Source organism: Dasypus novemcinctus, chromosome 7 (genome assembly GCF_030445035.2).
Source record: "Dasypus novemcinctus isolate mDasNov1 chromosome 7, mDasNov1.1.hap2, whole genome shotgun sequence".
Lineage (NCBI taxonomy): Eukaryota > Metazoa > Chordata > Mammalia > Cingulata > Dasypodidae > Dasypus > Dasypus novemcinctus.
In genome coordinates this window covers 73,100,525-73,124,138 of record NC_080679.1, presented here as the reverse complement: position 1 = coordinate 73,124,138, position 23,614 = coordinate 73,100,525, and the positions used below count along the sequence as shown (strand labels likewise).

General features: G+C 33.3%; 1 protein-coding gene across 46 annotated transcripts in view; it reads right to left on the bottom strand.

Annotated features, from left to right (window-relative positions):
* Positions 1–2,558: 2,558 nt before the first annotated feature.
* ATF2 (activating transcription factor 2) overlaps positions 2,559–23,614 on the bottom strand; it is a 132,983-nt gene continuing 111,927 nt past the window's right edge. For 45 of the 46 annotated variants that reach the window (XM_071216251.1, XM_071216258.1, XM_071216277.1 and 42 more), the window contains 3 exons: positions 21,544–21,750; positions 9,524–9,629; positions 2,559–5,100 (listed from right to left, as the gene is read on the bottom strand). In XM_071216251.1, the coding sequence (XP_071072352.1) occupies positions 4,874–5,100; positions 9,524–9,629; positions 21,544–21,750 (540 nt within the window). In that variant the 3' untranslated portion in view covers positions 2,559–4,873. Of the gene's footprint in view, positions 5,101–9,515; positions 9,630–21,543; positions 21,751–23,614 lie in introns of those variants that run through there. The other variant, XM_071216279.1, reaches the window with a different exon arrangement.

The window sequence follows — 23,614 nt, the reverse complement described above, 5'->3', positions numbered from 1 at the left end:
TTTAATTTGATTTGGCCTTCAACGTCCTATAGATCTGAAGAGCTTGGCTTTGCAAGTATGTTAAAATTTACACTATTGGCATGCTTATGATTCTAAGATTGCTTCATGGGCCTGGAAGCCACCTCAGAAACTACTAGGTGAGCTGAATAAGAGGTGCTTTCCTAAGAATTTTGCAGTTGGGAAAGTCAATTACTTGTTGAATACATTTTTAAATGCCCAAATTAATCATGCTAAGATGGTTATATTACCTAATTCGTTTTATTTGCCTTCATGTTATTTAATTAAACCCGTGGACAATGAATTTTAACAAGCATATCTCCTAGAAAGGACAGAGGGACTAGCCACATGTTTAAATTGCCAGTGGAAAAACAAAACAAAAATAGAAAATACAATATTAATGGGATAATGAAAAAGTTTATTTTTGAAGATAATGGGTTAGTTCTTTTTCTTATCCTCATAAAAATCACATAATGCATTTTTTCCTATTTATGGAACTCTTAATAGACAACTCTACCATCTTAAGTTCTGTTAACTACACCCCATTAAATAAGTTTTTGCAGACTATGACAAATAGCATCTATTCATTTACATGCTTATTAACAAAATATTGCAGGAAAAATAATTTTAAAAGGAGCTCTCTTGGGGCAACGTTTTTGTCTTTTGGCTACCTTTACAGGAAATAAGACCTACTGCAAAATTAAGTGAATAAAGTAAGCCAACATTTATTTGACTTAATTCACAGTTAAAAATGACATTTAGAATCAGAACTACCTCCCCCAAATAACTGAGATAATGACTGATAAAACCATGCCAATTGTTTTGTTTGAAACATTCTAGCTCAGGACTGATGTAAATATAAAATCTAATGCAAAGTAAAAAGGCCAGGGAAGGCACTGCGACCAATACAAGGATACAGTAATGCTACCATAATGGGGATGACTCAATAGGTCATCTCAGAAAGCCAGTATGGAAGAACTTACACATACATTTGAGGGGAAAAAAATGCAAACCACTGGCCCATTAATGAAATAACTCTTCTAGTTTGATTGCTGTAGCATATTGGATTATTTTACAATTAAATTTTGAATTGGTGAGTTGGATTGCTATAATAGAATAAAATTATGCACGTTTTCTCACGTACTGTAATTTTTCTCTGTCACATGGCCTTTGTTATTTGAGAAGTAATAAATCCCTTAATTTTGGAAAACTTTTACTGATTGCACTTTTTCTATGGCAATATACAATTTGCAATTCATTTATTTAAGTGGTAGAACTGTTTAATTCTCCAGAATTTGAGAATTTTTCTACATAGGAGGATGCTATAGCTCTCAAGGATCTTAATTCTTTGCCTCTATGAACATTCAAGTCTCAATCTATAGTTACTGGTAATCTAGAAAGATCTGTAGTTTTTTTTTTAAACTATGTGACTGAATTACAAAAAGTTCATTTGTACTTATTAAAAGTTTAAATATGGCCCTGGTACTGCAAAAAAAAAAGTCTAAATAAATGATTTGTCATTACTCAGACATAAAATGGTACAATAATTTCCAGTGTTTCAAAAATAACTTGTTCAATGTACAAGATAATCTAAGATTATGTCAGATTTTAAAATTATTCATTTTAAATCTTTTATTTCAGAACTGATTGCTTGACAACTCTGTTCTCTAGGCAGTGAATGTGTTTGCATGCATATATTTATGTAAGATAAAGATCTAAGAGAAACTGGGATTCTCCCCTAATTATTTTCTCATAAATATGGTATGTTTACTGTCAGGCTTCAGACTCTGTAGTCTCAGATGGAGAATTAGCAAAACTACATTTAGGAGGCACTGGGAACCAAACCCAGGGACCTCCCATGTGGGAGGGAGGCACCTAATTACTTAAGCTGCCTTGACTCCCTGACATGTTTTAAAAGCATCACTCTTGCTGCTGTGTTAAGACTGGACTGTAATGGACAAGGGTGGAAGCAAGGAGACAGTTACAAGGCATCTGTGATAATTTGGGTGCAGAATGATGAGGGCATGGACTAGGGTGATGGCAGTGTAAATGGGGAGAATTTGTTGAATTCCGGATTAGCTTGAAGGTACAACCAACAGGATTTCCTGACAGGTTGGGTGTGGGGTGTGAGAAAAGAGAGAAGTCAAGGATGACAACAAAGTTTCGGCAACTGGAAGAACTGAGTTGTCATCAATGGATATATGTAAGATTGTGAAAGGAGACTGAGTTCAGTTTTGGACATATTATGTTTAAGATGTTTTGTTAGGTGGTCAAAAAGAGACACCAAAGGCAGATGGCTATGCAGTTGAAATGCAGGGAGTGTTCTGCGCTGGAGACGTAAATTAAATTAAAGGCTCACTGTATATGGATGGGAGTTAAAGTGAACACAAGTGAAGAAGACTAAGGTCTGAGCACCCTGCAGTTAAAAGTTCTGCAAGAGAGAATGAACTTTATCACAGAAATAGAAAGAATCTCAGGTAAGTAATAAATAAGCAACACAAAAAGAAAAAAAAATCATTACCAGGTGGCGGTTTTATGAAAGACAGGTAAGAACAAGCAAATTATGAACATAATTTAAAGATAGAATTTATTCTCTGATGATTTACTCATGCAAACTGCACATAAAAGAAAACAGTACAGTTTGTGTAACATTGGAAATATAAGGACTCAAAATGCTAGGTACAGAAGTAGTGTGGCATCCTGAAAGTCAATATGGAATTTGTGTTTATACAACTAATAATAATTTTTATTTGCTGAGTACATTTTGGCTTACAATGAAAGTTTTGCTTACCTTGGTAAGTTTATTAACCGTTTACATGACTTCTTACATCTATTTAGTTTTATTTTACAGTTGTAAGAATTTTGTTACCAAAGAACTTTAACTTGCATAAATAATAAGATGAAAGAAAAATGTACTGAAGGACTTAGGAGGGTGAAACAATGAGGCTTTTCCTAACCCATCAAACTATAATAAAAATAGCTTTCTTGCTATTCATATTTTGTGCCTTTGAGATCAACTCTTCAGCATGATTTCATGATTAGAAATTGATTACTTTAAATTCATAAAATTAGTTAAAAAAATTTTAGAAGTATCAACTAAAAATTATCTTATTTTTAATAAACCAAACAATAAAATTCCTATTATCTTCATACTTAAAAATCCTGAAATGTCCTTTGTATAATTTGAATGTTTCCCAGTTTGAAACTTAGGCAGGTGGGATATTTCCTTGAATTATCAAGGATATTCCATACAGGCTTTTAAAATGTCAGTCTCATTAGGAGATGGCACTGAGATTTTACCAAATAGTGAAGTATGGATGCAGAACAAACTATACAACTTATCATAAATGCATTACAGATATTTACATAATGGAATCCTGCTTGAATGCCAGAAGTTGCTACTGGGTAGGACTCATAACTATTTTACAAAGTTTTCTTACACACATCTACTACTTTTTATATATATATTTTAAACAATTTAGACTATTTTAAAATATTGTATTGTATTCTGAACATAAGTGCAGAATAAAAATAGATAATGGCACATTAGAAAACTCAGTATCCCACAGATGACTGGCTAAGGAGAAAAGTGTACCTAAAATCATCTCATCAGAAACAAACTACATCATGGAATGTTAGTTATCCAAGCCTGCACAGTAATGACATTTTAAACTGCAATCATCTATTGGCCAGCGTCACACAGAAGGCATCGTTAAACATTCAAGCAAAGACTGCTGGCATGAACTACTGAAAGACACACACACAAATACACACATACACACTCTCTCTCTTGCTTGCCACATTTTAATCACATTGTTCTAAAGATAGATACTGATTTTTTTTTTCCACGAGAAACATTATCAAAATTTGCTACTAAAAGATGACAGTGTTTTCACAAGAATAAGTACAAGTTAGCTTGCAAGTATATGACAATGGGGGGAAATAGTCTTAAAATTCCTAAGTAGTAATTTTAGGTTTTTCTGGCAACCACACCATACTTGATTATGTATAAACTCCTCAGTTTTGTGACCTGAAATCTGCCCCAAAAAACCCCAAAAAGTCAATTCCAAAGAAGTATTAGATATCTGATAACCTTGTATTATACATTCTATAATTACACATTTTTTAAGCCTCAAAATGTAGGGTAAATAATTAAGACTTGAAAAAGTTATTCTTGAAATGATTCCAAAATCCATGTCTATTTAAAATCTTAAAAAAAAAAACAACGATGACACTGATCTAGTTCAAGATTAAGAATGTGCATAAAAGCACTGTATGTCTTTTACCATGTTATCACTCACTTAAAAAAAAAAAAAGTGTTCCCCAACATTCTTCCTTTTGCATAATGTGCAAAGTAAAAGGCAAAAAAGATTAAAAGCAGATTTCTATTTTTCTCTTGCCTAGTGCTTTATGACCTTGTTAACATTACAAAGTCAACAGGGACTATGCAGAACTTTGGTATAAATGATATAATGACACTACCATCACAGTTGAGGGTTAAGAGGTGGTCAAGAGAAATGGAAGTGGGAAAAGAGATTCAGTAACACCCCCATTTATAAGAACACCATCAAATTAAAAGTGAAACCACAATGGATTATAATACAATTTATACACTGAGCACAGAAAAATTAACAAATCTAATATTTATAAAAAACAAAATCAGTCTTTTTCCAGACATTAAAAACTGTTGTTCAGTCTGATTAACTGCAACTACACCAACTTTGGAGCCAAATTGAATTTCAAGTATAAAAAAAAAAAAAAAAAAAAAAAATTTTACAACCACAAATTTTGCATAAATGGAAGCTGGTCTTTTTCCTTGATTTCCCTTTTAAAGTCACTAATGAATATGTAAAACTGTTGCACTGCGGGTTTTTAATCAACTTCCTGAAGGCTGTGACTGGGAGGAAGGAGCCATGACAATCTGTGAAAGCGCAGGGTCTGTACTCTGGTCCGCCATCTGGGAGAGGACTGAAGTGGCAACAGCTTCTGCCTTGGAGGTTGAACTGACTCCATTGGATGTGCTGACAGAACTATGCTGTATGGCTTCAGTATGTGGACTACTCGGCACTGAAATGTCTTCTGAACTATCATCTTTATCAGCAGCTGAGTGGAAAAAAGAAAAATTACTCATATTCTCAAACATATTATCTGTAACGTTTTCAGCATGTCGAGTCAATATAAAGAGTATAAAGTTAGAAGGTATTTTACAACATATTTAGAGAAGGCACTATGACAGCAATTGAGTAACTGAAGAGATGGCTATAAATTATGAAGTAGGCAATTTTAGTTACAACAGATCAAATGAAGGCACAACCATGCATGTGGAAAAATCTGGGTGCCAGAGCCTCAAAGAACAGAGCTAAAGAAATATTTGCTACATAATGTTAAGAAAGGAAACGGGGTGGGAGTTTGGGAGATAGCCTCCTAGAGATATAATCAAACACTTATCAAGCTCTTTAACATTCATATAAACCAGTGCATTTAACAAAACCAAATGTTTGTCTACATGTCACATTCTTATTAAAAAATAAAAAAGAATTTATAATCACATGCATAAATAAAATGGGTTCTTAGATACAAATTATCTTTTCAAATTATTCCCTCTGCAATATGCAGAACTGCATGTACTCTGACTACTGCAGCAATGGATGATTACAACACCTGATTCTAATGACGCATACTTGAGAATAAGCAATATTTAGACTCTAAATGCCACCAGCTGTTATAGTTGCATGAATTAATTGGTATTCAAATAAAAAAATCCATATAAAATTCTAGATAGTGCAATTGAAAAGATATTCAGAAAAGGGCATTCTAAATATTCATGAAAATAAATCTACCCATTTCTTATGGCTAAACAGTAACTAGCTCTCCTATGTCTCCCTTATTTTAACAGAATGGAATCCAGTAATTTCATTTAGTGAAATTTGATATGTATAACATACCCACACATTTATAGTTATGAAGTAGAATGAGAACATGGATACCTGTGAATCCAGACCTTAAAAAGGCAAACACTGCCAATAATAGTGACTTCTTAGGGATTCTTCTCCTCACCAATGGTAATCATTATCCTGACATTTTTTAACCTTCCCCTTGTTTTTCTTTGTACTTTTGCCCAAATACAAATGTATGTATGCCCAAATAACAGAATTTAGTTTTGTTTATGTTTGAACTTTCTAAAATAGCACCATACTATATATTCTGTTGTACCTTTTTTCATCTGGTATTAATAAGAATTTTATTTAGTGTTTAGAAGTGACAATAAATAAGTGGCTCCCTTACTGGTCAGATACCCAATTCTGAAAGTCAGATAGTCAAAGACTGTGGGAAGAACTCATATCATGATTTCTAATATACAAGGTAGAAGGGGAGGATACCTGGCAAGCACAAATTTAGACTCTAAATGCCACAATTCTCATTTTGATGGTTTTCTGAACTAAGTAGTTCTTATAGAATATTGATATCTGCCTCAAATTCATGCATTTTTGAAAAGCAGGTTTTAAAATACATTAATAAGTTAGAATCCCATCTCCTGTATAAACTGCCACTATATAAATACAAAACCACACCCACCCTTGGATAAAAATTTGATGTCAAGATATAGTGAATCATGACTCATAAGCCCTTTAAAATTATATAAAGTTGAAGGGATACCTTTCTGCTTGAGCAATAAAAGGTGTTACAAAATGTTTACAACTCAGTTTTTTACATAGCCAATACAATATTTAAATGTTCAAAGAAAAAACACTGGCAATGACAGGGTAACTCAAGAGAATACTACAAGTTGTATTTGTTTATTTCATTGCTATTTATCAACAGGACAACAAATTGACTTGTCTCTAATGTTAAGTTCTAGGGCTATACTAACTTTCAAAACTTCAAAGGCTGATCTGTGATGGTGTAAGTATATACTAGAGGCAGTGATTCAAATGAAAAGTAGATTACAAGGGACAAGCATTATCTACAGGTAAAGCAAATCTTTAAGTTACACACAGAGTCAGGTACTCACTTATAAATTATGTAATTATAAATACTCTCTATAAAATACCTTCATAATGTGATTATGTCTGCACCAATGTTCAATTCTAGACGGTGAGGGAGAAAATTACTAGTGTGATCACAAGCACTAGAAAATTATACTGTGCACTGAAGAGGGCACTTTAACTCTATTTGAGTGAAGATACGAGCTGTTTGACAATTTGAAGTTCTCTGTGTTCACACATATTTTCAATGATGAAAATGTAAGCTCTCAATTACATTTAGGTTTAAGAAGCTTTCCTTCCCCTATATGATTATAGAGACCATTTTAATATGATTTTAATGATGCTCAGATCTAGGCAAGAAGATCTCTCACACGCTTTATTTTTCAAGCAACTTCTTCAAGAAACCCAAATGTTAGGAATGTACTCTTACTTTCATTTCTGTTTTATATTTGTCTCCTACCAATTGTCATGGTTTGCCCATGGCAGAGGGGTTTCCCAGGAGACAGGACTTCTGGTGGTAAAACCAGGAGAGAAGATTGCCCTATGACTGCAAATTAATACTGTCACCTTTACATGCAGGATTTTGTAACAGTCCTTAATTTCTACTAAACCTTAAGTTTTCTTTCACATATGATTTTAAAAAGTAACTAGTATTTCAGTTCACCCTCATTAACAATTGTTGTGTGCTACAACATGATAAACAGTATCAGCTATTGTGAATTTCCCGACACTTCCTCCAAGTTAATCACTTAGTCAATCTTTCTATCAATCTTGACTATTAGAGAATCCAGATTTATTCCAAAAATTTCATATTTGAAAATAGAAATTAAGGTTCCTACAAAGTCTAGTGATGACTAGACAGGAACACAGGTAGGACTATTTCCAAAAAACAAAATGTATTTATTTCTTGTATTCTTCCAACTAAGTACAATATTATATATTCATTAAAAATGTATTAATCTGGATTTTCAGTCATTTGACTTGAGTATATAAACCCACTCATATATTCACTTAAAAATATCTTTATAAAGTCATTGCTTATGGATCAATGAAAAATTGGCTCACATTTGCTGAGCATATATTACCTAGGTAATAGAGATAAAACTATTGGATCATCTAAGAAATTAAGATTCAAAAACTGCAGATAATTATGAATTGAATGCAATTTAAGAAGACTTCTTTTTCTTTCTAATATTCTAGAATCATTCATCTATTTCCTTTTGAACTATCAAAATTCAAGAAAGCTTTCCTGTTTAGGAAAATCATGTATGCATAATCCTATCCTTAGTAGCTTAGACAGGAAATTGTTATGTCAACAACAAGCCATAATGGTCTCATCCCTGCAACAATCATTGTTAATACAATCTCAAACATATTTCTTTATAATTCCTATTTACTTCACAATGGTGTCACAATTATGTCAAAATGACTAGGTATCAAAGATTTATATGCTCAAAACCGACAAATTTTCAGTGTTCTAAATATATATGGCAATAGTTGTTAAATCTCTTGAATCTTTTAAATAAAAAAATATTGCCCATTCTGATGAAACTGCTTACAATGAGTACAAGTAAAGATGGTAACCATTAAGTTTTATCATGAGCACCTGAGGAACTGTTTGCATCCAATACAAAATGTTCCTTTCTTTTGAATTACTGACACTGGCAAATTAAAACGAAGTGGATACATATGGTTGGAACAATCTTCACATTTACAAATATCCTGAAATATCACTAAATCATGAAAATGAAAGCTGTGGGTTATATATTATGAATGCTGCCTATGCATTTCTAGCTCTCTTATTTGTTACAAATTTGTATACGATGGACAAAATTGGCCATTTATTCAAGAGTAACAGCTGGTTCTAACATTGTACATTCTTTCAAAAAAGGACATTACAATAAGGAAAAAGCACAATTAACCTTTTAAATGCTGGGAAAAAATCTCATTTTTAGGAAACATTTAAGAGGAAACCTACAAGCAGATAATGTAAATACTGTTCTTTTTTAGTGTTCTTATGACCAACTAGAAGGCTCAACAGAAAGATTGACAACAATAAAAACACTGCACAATGTTGACATTATCTAAGAAAGAATGACAGGATCTGATACCGTAAACAGATACTACATATAACATTAAATGAAGACAGCTAATTAAAAGAAAACTCTGAAGTCTTATCATTACTGACTAGAGGTTAAAAAGGAAGCAGTGTTCCACCCCCCCATCAATCTAAGTGAAAGTGTTAGCTTGAGAAGAGACACAAAATATCATTAGCACTTATGGTATGTTTGAAATTATTTACTAACCCTTTTTGTTGGCCTATGGTAATGCCACAAAAAAGCTAGAAATAGAAAAATTTTTTTAAATCCTCAAGATTCTAACATATATACCCCACTGTTCCATAATAACCTTGTAGATTTTCTGATATTTCATCTTGAACATTAGAACTGCTGCCTCCATTTTTTAAATGGTAGCTCGGTTCACTCTGGCAGTATTTCAATGATGTAGCCTAAGGCTATAGGTAATGGAACATTACTCACTATGATAGCCAGATTTCTTCTGCATGGCGGTTACAGGGCAATCTTTATGAGCCAGAAGAAGCTGTTTCAGCTGTGCCACTTCATTTCTCAGCAGGGTGACTTCACTCTGCAGAAGAAACAACTTATGTACCTTACCAACATCAGACTATACATATATAGTTTCATTTTTTTAACTATTTAAAACAAGTAAGGATCAGATCATAGGTCTTTAACAGAACATTAAGGAATAAAGAAAATATGCTATTTATTATGATTAGTGCACATCAGTTTCTATGGTTTAGCATTTATAACAAAAACTACTTGTATCAAAATTTAAATAAGATAAAACCACAATTGTATAGCATTTTTCAAAGTTTTTACATTACGATTTGCCACAGAACCTTTACAGGTTACCTGCCCAAGGTATTATTTTACATATGTTACATGCTCTTTTGATAATCTTAACAAGAAGAAACATCAAGGAAGTCAAGATTAATTTTCACTGACTCCATTAACTTGAAAATGAAAAATTCATCCTGGAAACTCAAACAAGTTACTAGTTTTCTAGAAACTAGGTAAAGCTCTATAAAGGAAACCATAATATGAACAAATCATTGATACCTAAAATTCATTGTAAAGCCCTGTGTCAGACACAGAACCAATGAAACTGGATGCAATATGTAAATAGCTTAGTTGCCTTTGATCCAGGCAATTTGTACACATCTAAATTTAAATCTAAAAAGTCAATAGTGATTTGTCTTACTCCTTTGGGATGCACTGACCTGATAAGTTCCCTATTAAGTGTGCTCAGCTAATTCCTTTGCATTACCCCAAATATTAAAAGCACATACATTAGAGAATATTGCCACCAATACTCAAGGGTTGGGTTAGAAATAATAGAAATTTTATAAATTGGTAACAAAAAAATTTCTTTACAAATACCTCTACTTATTTGGACCCTAAATATTCAGTTCTCATCCCTGAACTCAAAAGTAAATGAAAAAAATACAGCAAACCAGTATACATGGAAGCTCAGGCACTTTATATTCCACCCTTCAATCTCTTAATCAGAGAGGTGAATGTAAAATAATTTAGGAGATTAGAATCATTAGGTCTCCTTAAGCAATCAATGACTGAAACATAAAAAGCAAAAGAATAAAACTGAGCCATCTAAAGTCATGTCTCTTGGGCCAAATAGTTCCTCATATCCCAATAACAACTAGGTGCAACACTGTATTAAAGGACAGAACAAAAATTGATGCTCATAATAAAGTGAACTATTAATAAAATGGTTAAATTATGTTTTGAATATTGTATGAGACAAGAATGAGTATATAGTGATTTAAGCACAAAAAGTTAAAATTTTTTTGCTTTGAAGGATAAGCTGTTAGGAAACTCATTTCTATGGAATATACTCTAATCACTAAAGTCAATATTTTTTATTTTTTAAATTTCTCTCCCTTTACCCCTCCCCCCCAGTTATCTGCTCTCTGTGTCCATTCACTGTGTGTTCTTCTGTGACCGCTTCTATCCTCATCAGTGGCACCGGGAATCTGTGTTTTTTTTTCTTTTTGTTGCGTCATCTTGTTGCGTCAACTCTGTGTGTGTGTGGGGCTACTCTTGGGCAGGCCGCACTTTGTTTTGTGCTGGGCGGCTCTCCCTATGGGGTGCACTCCTTGTGCGTGGGGCTACCCTACGGGGCAGGGGACACCCCTGCGTGGCACGGCATTCCTTGCCCACATCAAGCACTGTGCACGGGCCAGCTCCACACAGGTCAAGGAGGCCCGGGGTTTGAACTGCGGACCTCCCATGTGGTAGGCAGACGCCCTATCCAGTGCGCCAAGTCAGCTTCCCTAAAGTCAATATTGATAATTACAATTCTCATCACTATTGATGAGAAATCATGTTATTAATAACCCAATATATATTATTCAAAAGTTTCCTTCTCTCTACCTGATTCCTCATCAGCTTAATTTTGAGACACCTGTCTACAAGTTTCTCTCATTAATAATCTATAATATTACGTAGGGCTGAAATGTATTTTTAGTTAAGAATACAAGATCCTTCATAATCTGATTTTCAAGTTTCAATGTTCTTGCAATAAACTGTCCTTCAGCCATATCACAATAATAGTAATTTCTCAAGCATGTCCTACCCCTGCAACCTTTATATTAGTTCGAACCATATGAAATAATCAATAATCATTTTGATGGATAAAAATAGCAATTTTGTGTGGTTAATTTGTATGGTTAACTAGATGCATAGTTGTCTTTATCTAGAAAATACTTTCCTTTCTTCTTGCCTTGCTAATTTTTTTTTTAAATCCGCGCCCTTGTGGCTTTTTTTTTTTTTTGCATGCTGTCTGCTCTCTGTGTCCAGTCACTGTGCGTTCTTCTGTGTATTTATTTATTTTTATTTTCCCTCCCTCCTTGCAGCTTGCTTGCTGTCTGCTGTGTCTGTCGTGGTGCTCTTCCGCATTTTTCACCTGTCTCCTTTTTGGTTGCATCACCTTGCTGAGTTGACTCTCCGTGGCATGTGCGGGCCGGGCAGCACTCCGTGGGTAAGCCTGCCTTCACAAGGAGGCTCCGGGACACGAACCCAGGGCCTTCCATATGGTAGACGGGAGCCCAACTGATTACGCCATAACCTCTTCCCTGCTTGCTAATTTTCCCACTCATCTTTAAGTCAACTCAGTACAGAATGAAGTTGTATAAGAAAGGAGGTTAGTTGACAGATGCCCATTTCTGGGCTGCCTCAGACAGACAGACGTACACACACAAACATACACCCCACACTGTACTTATCACACTGGATTGTACTTTTTGGTTTACTTGTTTCACTCCTCTGCCAAGTGGGAATTTCTCAAGGGCAGGGATAATCTTTTATCTCTTCATTCCTGGAGCATAGCACACTGCCTGGATACGCAGTTAAGTAGATAGTTATATTTAGAGAGAACCACAATAATTTTATGTCTAGGGGGTGAAAATCACTAAGGGAATTTGAATGAAATAGCTTAAGTAATATGAAACTAGAAGAGGTCTTAATCTCATTTTATTTATACCAATAATTTCACCAGTTTAAGTATACTGTAAATTTTGTTATAAAATGAAAATTGGGATATTTTTCAGCATCATCTCGATTATACAATTTTAAGCCACAACTGCTTTCTCCCCTAAATACTCTATAAAAACATTCATCATAAATCATAATATGAAACAGAATGCTATTTAGATAAAATTCCCAAAAGCAGTTAGGAGTTGAGTTAAATAGTTCTATGAGGATTAAAAATAAAAATATTCCTATATACTCAAAATGAAAATACATATTCACGTTCTCTTTTTAAAATAGGCAGCCTATCAATTTCTATATCTCAAATTTAAAAGTTGGTAGTATTATGGCCACTCATTTCATTAGGCTACCTGGTTCATTAATACAGAAACAAATATGAAGATGCTGCTCGCTAACAATGGGTAATGAGCATTAAAGGACTGAATAAGACACTTGATTCTCATTACAACTTATATTTGTTGTTAACTGAATTTTAATTGAGTTACACTTAACACAGCAAACAACTGAAAAGACCCAAAGAGAGGAGGTAATTAAAAGATAAAAATTTTGCATGGTTTCAGATATATTACACACAAGTGTGCTGAAAATTATATTTATCTAAAATTCAAATAAAAAATTTTCCCTGTACTTTTATAGAAATAGTAAATAAGGAAACAAAAATCAAGGTATTTTCAATACAAATTCAGTATACTCTTATGCCATCCTGATCTAAAATGTTTTATAATGATTAATGGTTTTTTCTCATGGTGATCCTGAAGCTTAAAAGTGACCTTTGATGAAAGGTTAAATTAGATATAGTTTGCATTGTTATTGAATCATAATATTCAATTTCTTTAAAAACTGGTATGGCACTAGACTAAAAGGAACAGATGGGATATGGTTACTGGCAAGCAGTTCTGACTGAGAGCAAAACGGCAAAGCAAAGAGAATTAGGAGAATAGGAATGAGAGTGGGCAAAGTCTTGAAGCAAGTGGATGTAGTTGAGCTGTATAGCCCTAAGTGCATAAGCATTTACTGATTTAGTAGATAAAGAAATTAGATGCCAATTGTAGGAATTAATGAATCCCTAACAGTGGATAGGAAAATTATGTCTAGAAATGAGAATATTGAAGTGAGCTGGGATGCCTCTGACTGGCATATTTTACATTTAAAAGTAAATGTAGGGAAGTGGATATGGCTCAGTAAGAAGGGCACCCCCTCTCACATGGGAGGTCAAGGTGCCTTCTAAAAGAGGATTAGCAGACACCACCCCCGCCGCAATGAGCAGATGCCACATGCCAGCAGACTGCAGCCCATGGGGAACGGATGTGGCTCAGGCTATTGGGCACTTGCATCTCATATGGGAGGTCCCAGGTTCTGTTTCTGATGCTTCCTGGAGAAGGTGAGCAAACAATGAGCAGACAGATGAGAGAACCATCAGTGGGGGGTGGGGGGTGAGGGGGGGTGGGCAGGGGGATAAAGAAAAATAAAATAAATAAATCCTTGAAAAAAAAAATGTAGGGAGCAGATATAGCTCAAGGGGTTGAGTGCCTGCTTCCCATGTATGAGGTCTGGGGTTTGATCCCTGGTACCTCCTAAAAACAAACAAAAAAACCAACTCTTTGGTGACTGGAAGTAGTTCAGTGGTTGAGCATGTGCTTCCCATGTACAACAAGGTCCTGGGTTCAATCCCTGGTACCTCCTGAAAAAAGAAAAAGTAAAGAAACTAGAAAAAGTTAACTGGTGAATTCCACACTACAATACATAGACTTGGGAATTAAAGAAACTTTAACGTACTGATAATTACTCTGTTACTCTATATTTTTATAGATATATAATTTCAAATTTATCCCAGATAAAATTCTGGCTCCATTTTCAGGCTGCACATTGAACATTAAATGTCTATTCACCTTTATATACTGAAAGTAGGTAACAGAGCTTGGTACTATAGTATTCATATCTTCTATTTGATCCAAAACTGTTTATCTATGTGTGTAATTAACCATAGATTAGTACATTTAGCTCAGTCTTAATTCTATTTCATAACAGATGCATAAAATTAGATGTACATAATTTTACTTATATACATTATAAGTTGGCTTAAAGGAAAGCAAAAAGTTATGAAGGGAATGTTATGCCATAAACAGATTTAATAGCAAATGAAAAAAGAAATGTTTATACCTTTACTATCTACTTTGTAGATTATTTAGACTATATTTTAACTGGATGCAGCTTCTAAAGTTCTTTCGGTAGTATTATCTTCTATTAGTAAATACGCAGAATATATTAATCTTCCTTCATCTTGAAGATCAAGTGAAATAAGGGATGTGAAACACTTTGAAAACTTACAAGTCCCATTCAAATGTGAGCAAGTGCTTTTATTTATTTTTTTGGTCAAAGGAAAACACACTTGGGGGGGAAAGCTGATGCTAAAAAAATTATTCTGATGTAAAATCAGATGTAAATTATTTTGGAATTATTTAATACCATTGTTCCACTTTATTAATGTGGTTACTCAAAGGTTAACCACATACTAGAGATCACATATTTTTTAGACAGTTTATCTGAAGATCAGCCTAATAAAATCATACCAGGATCACTAACTGATTAATGTTATTTGGCCATGGATTGATGGGCCAAGTATTCCACACATTTATGGTATTTGACTTTCTAGTTCAGCCACTACTCCTAAAGTTAAAGAAATAATATTAGATAATTTCTTCCTCTGGGGAATTTCGACACAGTTAAAAATAGGTTTGTGTCCTCCCCCCCAGTTTTTAGTCTCCACATACCAAAGTTCCCACCACTTCATTCCAAGCATTACCATGGATGCAAAATCTTATAATTGATAACAAAATAGTTCTTTAATTTATACCTCTTAATAGAGGTATGCAATATTTTGGAAATATTCTTCAAAATGAATGGGAAAGACCTACTTTCACACTTTCATTTCTTGTTTCATGTCTGTCTCCTCTGCTAGGCCACAAGGACAATATCTCTTTCACCATTGCATCCCCAGTGTCTAATAACACACTTTGCACACAATAGACGTACAATGACAGCATGAATAATAAATAGCTATAATTTCCATAGTGTAGTTACAATACACTTTTCTACATTCTCTTTCATTTGCTCTTCATAATAGCACTCATTCTATTGGCTTGACAGATGGCTAAGTAAAGGGTCAGAAAAATTTCTAGTAAAGGAGAGTAAAAAGAAGTACCCTGTCTCAAACCCAGAATAAAATGAATAACTACTACCTCTTTTACCCCTCTAGAACAAAGTTAAAATTCAGGGAAAAAAAAGTTACATCATAGAATAATATCTTTTCCAGGAATTAAAACAGTTGTTTTTCCAGTTGTTATTCCTTCCTATTTAAAGTGATGAACACAGAAATAAAATATTGCCAGGCTACCAAGAATAAAAGATTTAATCTCATCCCCTCTATAAACAAAACCTTTTCTACATCATTAACTTATGAGTAAAAATCCTCACATATCCAACTACCAAAGCATGCTTCTATAAATTTATTGTGCTTTTACTTCACATATATTTTTGCAATACCTGAGTTTTAAATGCAAAAATCCACAATAAAATTTCCAAGATTCATCTACAAAATAATTAAGGAGCTACTGTTAATAAAGGTAATGTTCTAAAAATGTAAAAGAAAACCCCAAAATGAGTATATTAGAAAGACAAAGCCATAAACAGTTTAAAAACATGAATAATAAAATAAAGTCAGGTATTACCTTAAAAATATAATAATTTATAACTACTGGCATCCAATTCTTGGTCTAGAGGACCATAAAGGTCTCTAACTAACAAAATCTGATGAAAAGATAACCGTTCTTTGCAATGATTTTAGAAAGTTAAAACATGATTAAATTCAATGAATGGGGCAATAAGGTTTAGTAATTATTATTTTCCTTAAAACTTAATATGAATTTGGTAAAATTATGAGTAATCACACCTCAACACTTGTTAAACCTTTTACTGTATACTATATAAGTAACCATGGGTCATTACTGTCCACTACACTGATCAGGTAAGCCTGTATGTCACATGAAGGATTATTAAGGAAATGTAGGATTGATGAATGCTTCCACATAAAGTAGAGTTTAATTATTACTTTGACATTCAATTTTCTTTACAAGTCATTCTGTTCTTCACAGTTAACAGTTTTGTTATTGGCAGGCTGAAAGAAATTCTTTCTCTCTGAATCCATTATAAACATGTTAATTCTTCATACCCTGAAAACCAAAATGTCACTTAATTTTCAAAAAATAGTTTTAAGAAATTTATTTCAAAGGAAATATTTCAGAAATTTGTACTTAAATTTGTTTTAAGTTAGCTATACAATCACACTGAAGATCACACACTCTTTTTAATATATAAATATATTAATATATTAATACAATAATTATATTATATAATATGATTTATTATATTAATAAATTAATATATTAATAATATAAATATATTAAAAAGAAACAAAAGGTGAGGGAGGAACGAAGCTGCACATTACTCAAGGAAGTCATAGTGTAATTGAGTGCTTCATCATTAGAGTACCTCAAGCTAATTGGGATAAAGAGGAATGAAAATGGCTTGTGTTTTCTTGTTTATCATCATTGGGCATTTATTCCCACAGATGTGTGATCACCATTAGATTATGCTGTGGACCAGCCCCCAATTCCTTCCTCACAAGCACATACTTCATAAATTATAAAACAATGTATTTATCAAAAAGAAGGTGTAGAAACTCTTGAGAGCTGGAAAACTTCATTTTTAAAAAACTGCTTTTATTTGACAAAAAAATAAACTAAAAAAGTAAAAGCCATATATCCATTTGAAACATTAATATAAAATCCAATAAAAGTACCCTTCCTAAGTCATCCCTGTTTCCCAATCTCCTCCCCAACACTGTTTATATCTTTGTATTTATCATTCCTAAATGTTTACCTATACTTAAATATACTGATTTATATACCTACACACTTACACCTCTAATTAACCCTTCATTAACAAGAAAGAATTACGCAACTTATTTTTATTTTTACTTTTTATTCTGGACAACTTTCAAACTTACAGGACAGTTACTAAAATAACACAAACCCCATACAGAGAACAACATACCCATACTCCTCCAGATACCCACATCTACCAATTTTACCTTTTTGCCACATTTGCAGTATCATTCTATCCATCAATCTATCAATCCATCAATCCATCTAATTATCTGTCCATTTTCTGAATACAAAGGGCTAAGTTATACATATTATGCTCCTTAAACACTTAATACTGCCAAGTACATTTCCTAAAAACAGGGATATTCAGTTATATAACCACCTTAAGTGTAGTTATCAAGTTCAAGAAATTTAACATGGATATCAAGCTTACAGTCTATATTCTCGTTTTTTCATAGGTCCCAAAAATGTCCTTTTGGGCTTTTTCTCCTCCCTTACTAGATCCTATCCAGGATTACCTATTGCATTTAATTACCACTGTCTCTTTAGAGCTGATCATTTTTTTTTAATTGTGGGAACATCCATACAGTATCAATTTTCCTATCTCAACCACTCCCAAGCATATGCCATTCAGTGGGATTACTCATATTTATACTGTTTCACCACTTTCCATTACTAAAACTTTCCAAAAATCTCCTCAAACAGAAACCTTATATCCATTATGCATTAATTCTCCATTCCCTTTGCCTCCTCCTACCCCTGGTGCTATCTGTACTCTAATTTATGTCTCTGTGAGCTTGAATAGGCAACTTACTTTTTGCCCATAACAAGAGTTACAGACATTTCTCTAGAAATGTTCTTTTTCTACCTTCCTTCCTTTCCTTTCTTTTTCTTTCTTTTTTTCAGTAGTATTTTAAAGCAAATCTCTGACATCATAACACTTTACCTCTTCATACTTCATCTCTCAAACTAAGAATATTGTCTTACCTAACTAAGATACCATTATCAGTCAGTTTTTAATGTTTAAAAATACTGGTTTCACTTGTTCTGTTTATGATTTGGGGTGTTAACTCATCAACTGCAGAGCTTAATTTAGTGATTCCCTGAATTTGACTTCATTTAAAAGCCTCATTCTTCAAAATTGTCATTTAATTTCTATCTAAAGTAAATTTTTCCTTTTATTCCTCCAATCAAGAAACTTCTATACAAATTAAGAAGTATAAAAAGGAACATTGTTACAATGACATTTTGAACAGTTTGTAAGGACGAAAAAACATGATTATGAAGTAAAAGATTATATTTATTTCGTATCCTGTACTTTCCAAAGTTTTCTAAAATAATGAAGTACTGTTGCTATTAATAGTGGTAACCATGGCTACAGTATAATTAAGGGAATATCAATCTCATTAAAAGCTGTTAATACTGCCATAACTTGGGTGAAGGCACAAAAGTAGATAAACCTTAACTCCAAGAACAACATGTAAATGATATCATAGTTTTGAAAAATGTTCACTTCTTAAACAAGGCCAAGTCAAAGTACAAAGAAAAGTACTAATTAAATTTGTTTTACTAATATTAAAATTCTATGCATGGAAAAACACTTGCCTTCATTTTAATTTGACTGACTGACACAGCAACCCTGAAAAGTAAGATCAGCGGGTGTTACTACACCTATTGAACAGGTAAGACACCAGAGACTAATAGGGATTGTTCAATGTCATACAACTATAAAACAGACAAGCCATTCAGAGGAATGATTTTGTTAGTGAAGAACATTAAAAAAAAAAAAAAAAAAGGCATACCTAAATCACTTTGTTAATATATCAATATCTGGAAATTAAAAAAATGACAGTTATTATTCTAATAGAGACCTGGTTAAAAAAATAGCCATTTTTGTAGTATATAAATAAATTTGGACTGACAATCATCTTATTTTAGAGAGAAAAAAATTCAGAAGTGCTGTCTAAAAATTGTGAAAATAGTTATTTATCAGATAACAATAATATAACATTTCTTAAACTATCTTACTATGTAAGTACATATTTGAAGCTTGATTAAGATTTTTCTAAACAGTTAAATTAAAATGGTTAAAAATAAGTCCTGCAAAACAATTTATATGTTCCAAAGCTACCATGTCAATATTCAAAGCAAAATAAAGAGTTTTAAAAGATGCCTGCCTTGGGGAAGCGACTATGGCTCAATTAGTTGGACTCCCATTTACCATATGGGAGGCCTTGGGTTTGCATCCCAGTGCCTCCTTGTGAAGGCAGTCTCACCCACACACCATGGAGAGCCGACTCAGCAAGGTGACCCAATAAAAAGGGAGACAAGTAAAACCACAGAAGAGCATGCAACCAATGGGCACAGAGCAGACAACAAGCAAGCCACAAGGGGGAAGGGAAATAAAGAAAAATAAATACAGACACACAGAAGAATGCACAGAGAATGGACACAGAGAGCAGACAGCAAGCAAGCCACAAAGGGGGAGAGGGAATAAAAAAAAAAAAAGATGCTTGCCTCACATATGAAAAAAAATAAAATTTACCCTGGGTTAAATGCCATGCCTGATGTGAAAAATTTATTTCCTAAGCATTTAAACAGACATTTATATTCGTAACATCTTTAAGGAATACAGGTCTCTTTGTCATCAATTATGATTATACAACAGCATTCATTTTTAGCTGAGAATGGCAAATTCAGAAGACTGACTATATTCATAACAACTATAATTCATTACCATCAAATTTCTAGTTGATGTTCATCAACTGGTAAATGAGTAAGATTCTTCTGGAGAATATTCACGACATTAAAAACAGAAGAAAAAACAAAAACAAACAAAAAACAAAACAAACAAAAAAAGGAAACAGACTTGTGCTGCCTGATACCATACTGGAAATCTTACCATGGGAGTCAAAGATTGATGGAGAAGGGAGTCTTAAAACCGTCCTACTCCATTTAAGTTTCCTAAGAATTGTATTTGAGGCACATTGGCAGGGCAGTATGAAATGATCTGTATCGCCACTGGCCATTTTGTACCTGTTTTGTGGATAAATAGAGTCCTTCGGTTTCCAAAGTTGTCAATTTGGCACCTTTCACGAGCACTATATTCACTTTAAATAAAACAAACAAAAAAATTTATAATTAAAAGAACAAAATAACTTAAAAACAAAGTGCTACTGAAGCAACTTTATAGTTGTGATATAAATAAGTAAAATATCAGTACTATTTTTAAATTTTAAAATTCTTCAAGCTTTATATCACAACTTTATAAAGTTCAGGTCAGAGAGTTTAGGTACTTTTTTGTGCTACACAGATAAACATTTATAATTTAAATTTCTTCAGGTATTAGTGTTTATGGCTTCATATCACTTCATCTCAACATTAAAATAGGTTTATAAAACTAGAATTTAACTCTCAGAAAAAGAAAGCAAACTGGAAGAGCCTAATAGTCTTGGCATTCCTAGCATTTGCCTGGGCCCTGAAGTCTCCTCCTGTAACCTTGGCAGAGAATGCAGACTTGGCTGTCTTAGACATGACAGCAAAAACGCACCAATCTGAAACTTCCTGACAGGAGTGGGAGAAGAAGGAATGATAAATGAGGCCCAGAAAAAAATGTGGGATACCCTTAGAGCCAAAGTGCAAGGACTTCAAGTGTTAGCTTATATGGTATTATAGCTTGTGACCATCAATGACATTATAGTGGCCTGGAAAAGTCCCATGCAAAAGCAGGACTTGGATCCTGATTCTGAGAAGACAAACTCCAATCTCCTTTGAAAGAAAAAAAATCATGGGAATAAATAAGTAGTAACATTCTCAATAAAATGGGGTTTGTCAAGGAGGGCACAATTTCCCCAGAAATGAAACAAAGAACAGAACAAAACAAAACAAAAAAGTAGAATTTACTACAGATTCCATATATAACCAATGTTATGCCCTAAAATGTCTAGATGGCTAACTAGAAATAATAGGGAAAAGTCATGTTTGCAACACTAAAAATAATTAAACAAAATCCACATAATAACCCCATACCTGCAGCTGACCATTTAATGAACTCAAGTCCTCTGCTTTCTTCTCTAAAGACTGCACCCAGACTTTCCTTTTTTGTCGGCATCTTGAAGCTGCTGCTCTGTTTCGCTCTAGGAACTTCCTCCTTTTTTCATCAGGATCTTCATTAGCTGCTCTTCTTCGACGACCGCTGGTATTTTGGGTCTGTGGAGTAGTGTGAGCTGGAGAAGCCTAAAAGAAACAAAAATGGAAGCTTGTTATGTTTGTATCTAGTGAATGAATTAGCACAGGAATAAAGGTGGTAGAGGAAGAACTGCTCATTATCTAAATCTTGTACATATCAATATTTTGGGGCAACATAAGAGTCACTCTGTGATTTAACTCCTTGAAATAAATGAGTTACAGCTATGCTATAACAAGATTCTCACTTAACAAGAGTCTCACTAATGCACTGTCATAGTGAATGTATTCTTTAATTAAAGTATATCCTTTTTCATTTATATAGAAATATGAAGAAATTGAAAATACAGTATAATTGAACATTTATAGATTTAAAATTTTTCCAAGTGTACTTTTTTTTTTAAAAGTACTTATTTATTTATTCCCCACCCCGTTGTTTTGTACTCTCTGTCTGCTTTCTGTGTCTATTTGCTGTGTGTTCTTTTGTGTCTGCTTGTCTTCTCTTTTTAGGCGACACTGGTAAACTGATCCTGGAACCTTCAGGAGTAGGAGAGAGGCACTTAATCTCCTGCACTACCTCAGCACCCTGGTCTGCTGTGTCTCGTACTGTCTCTCCTCTGTGTCTCTTTTTGTTAAGTCACTTTGCTACATCAGCACTCCATGTGGGCCAACTTGCATTCACCAGGTGGCCCTGAGAATTGAACCCTGGTCCTCCTACATGGTAGATGGGAGCCCAATTGCTTGAGCCACATTTGCTTCCCTCCAAGTGTACTTTTTAATAGACTTATGGTATTATTCAATCCTTTGAAAACTACTGGTTATAAGTTAATAAATTAAAAATAACTTGCTATTTAAATTCACTAGGGGAAGTAATGTTTTCTATGCTATTTTTAAAATAAAGTATATTTTATATTAAACCTATGATTTTCTTTAAAATCTAGTGTCCCTAAAATTAAGGAGTAAATGAGAATATATACGTATTTTGGTGTAGTCAGCTTTTCTTCAGCTTTTTGAAATTTAGTTCAACCCATTTCTAGGAGTCAGATACATGTAATTACTAATGCTTATTCTCCAGGAACCCAGATTTTCATTTTAATTGGTTCACCCCAATGGATTTCCCTGTTAATCGGAGTTGGTTGAAAACAGAATTTCACTAGTCATATTGTCCTGTATCTAGAACTACAGGACAATAGGTACCTTCAAAGCTTCTTAGACCCCCAAATTTGCTACAAAACAATTAAGTATGGTAAATAGGAAATGAATTCTTGCAAATGGTACATAAACATAGGACAAACGGAACTTTGCAGCCACAGGTACATGATTCAAAGAAGAAACCTGAAAACAATTGTTTACCTATAATTATATTTTAAAATTTGTAAACAAATAAACCTTCTGTTTTTCCTAATCTATATATCACATAGGAACAAAAAATCTTACGTGTAAATTCAAGCTAAGTTCTGCAGGTAAATCACCAAACTAGTTCTCACCTTACAAACGCCAAAAAACAAGGTTATCATTTCAATCCTTTTCCCAAGTAACTATCATTAAAAACTTATAATACATTTTAGTTATAATAAAGATGAAACCTTAAATGAGATTATTTCTTTTAATATATATAATTGCAACTTAATCTTTTAGAAGTATTTCCTATGGCTGGCTCTAAGAATTGCAACTGTGAAATATTTGTTAATCCTCTTAAGTTTAATATTAATAATATTAAGTTGTTCCTTTTACTTATTTGGCTGAATAAGACAGTTTCTTAAAAAAATAATTACTGATATAACTCATTACAGTAAAGACTAATCACAGGTATTATAGATATTATTATAGTTACTTTTGTATATTTTTATGCTAACAAGGATTTGAGGTTGCTTAGGGGACTACAGTACTCCTTTTCTCCCTTCGCTTTCCCCTT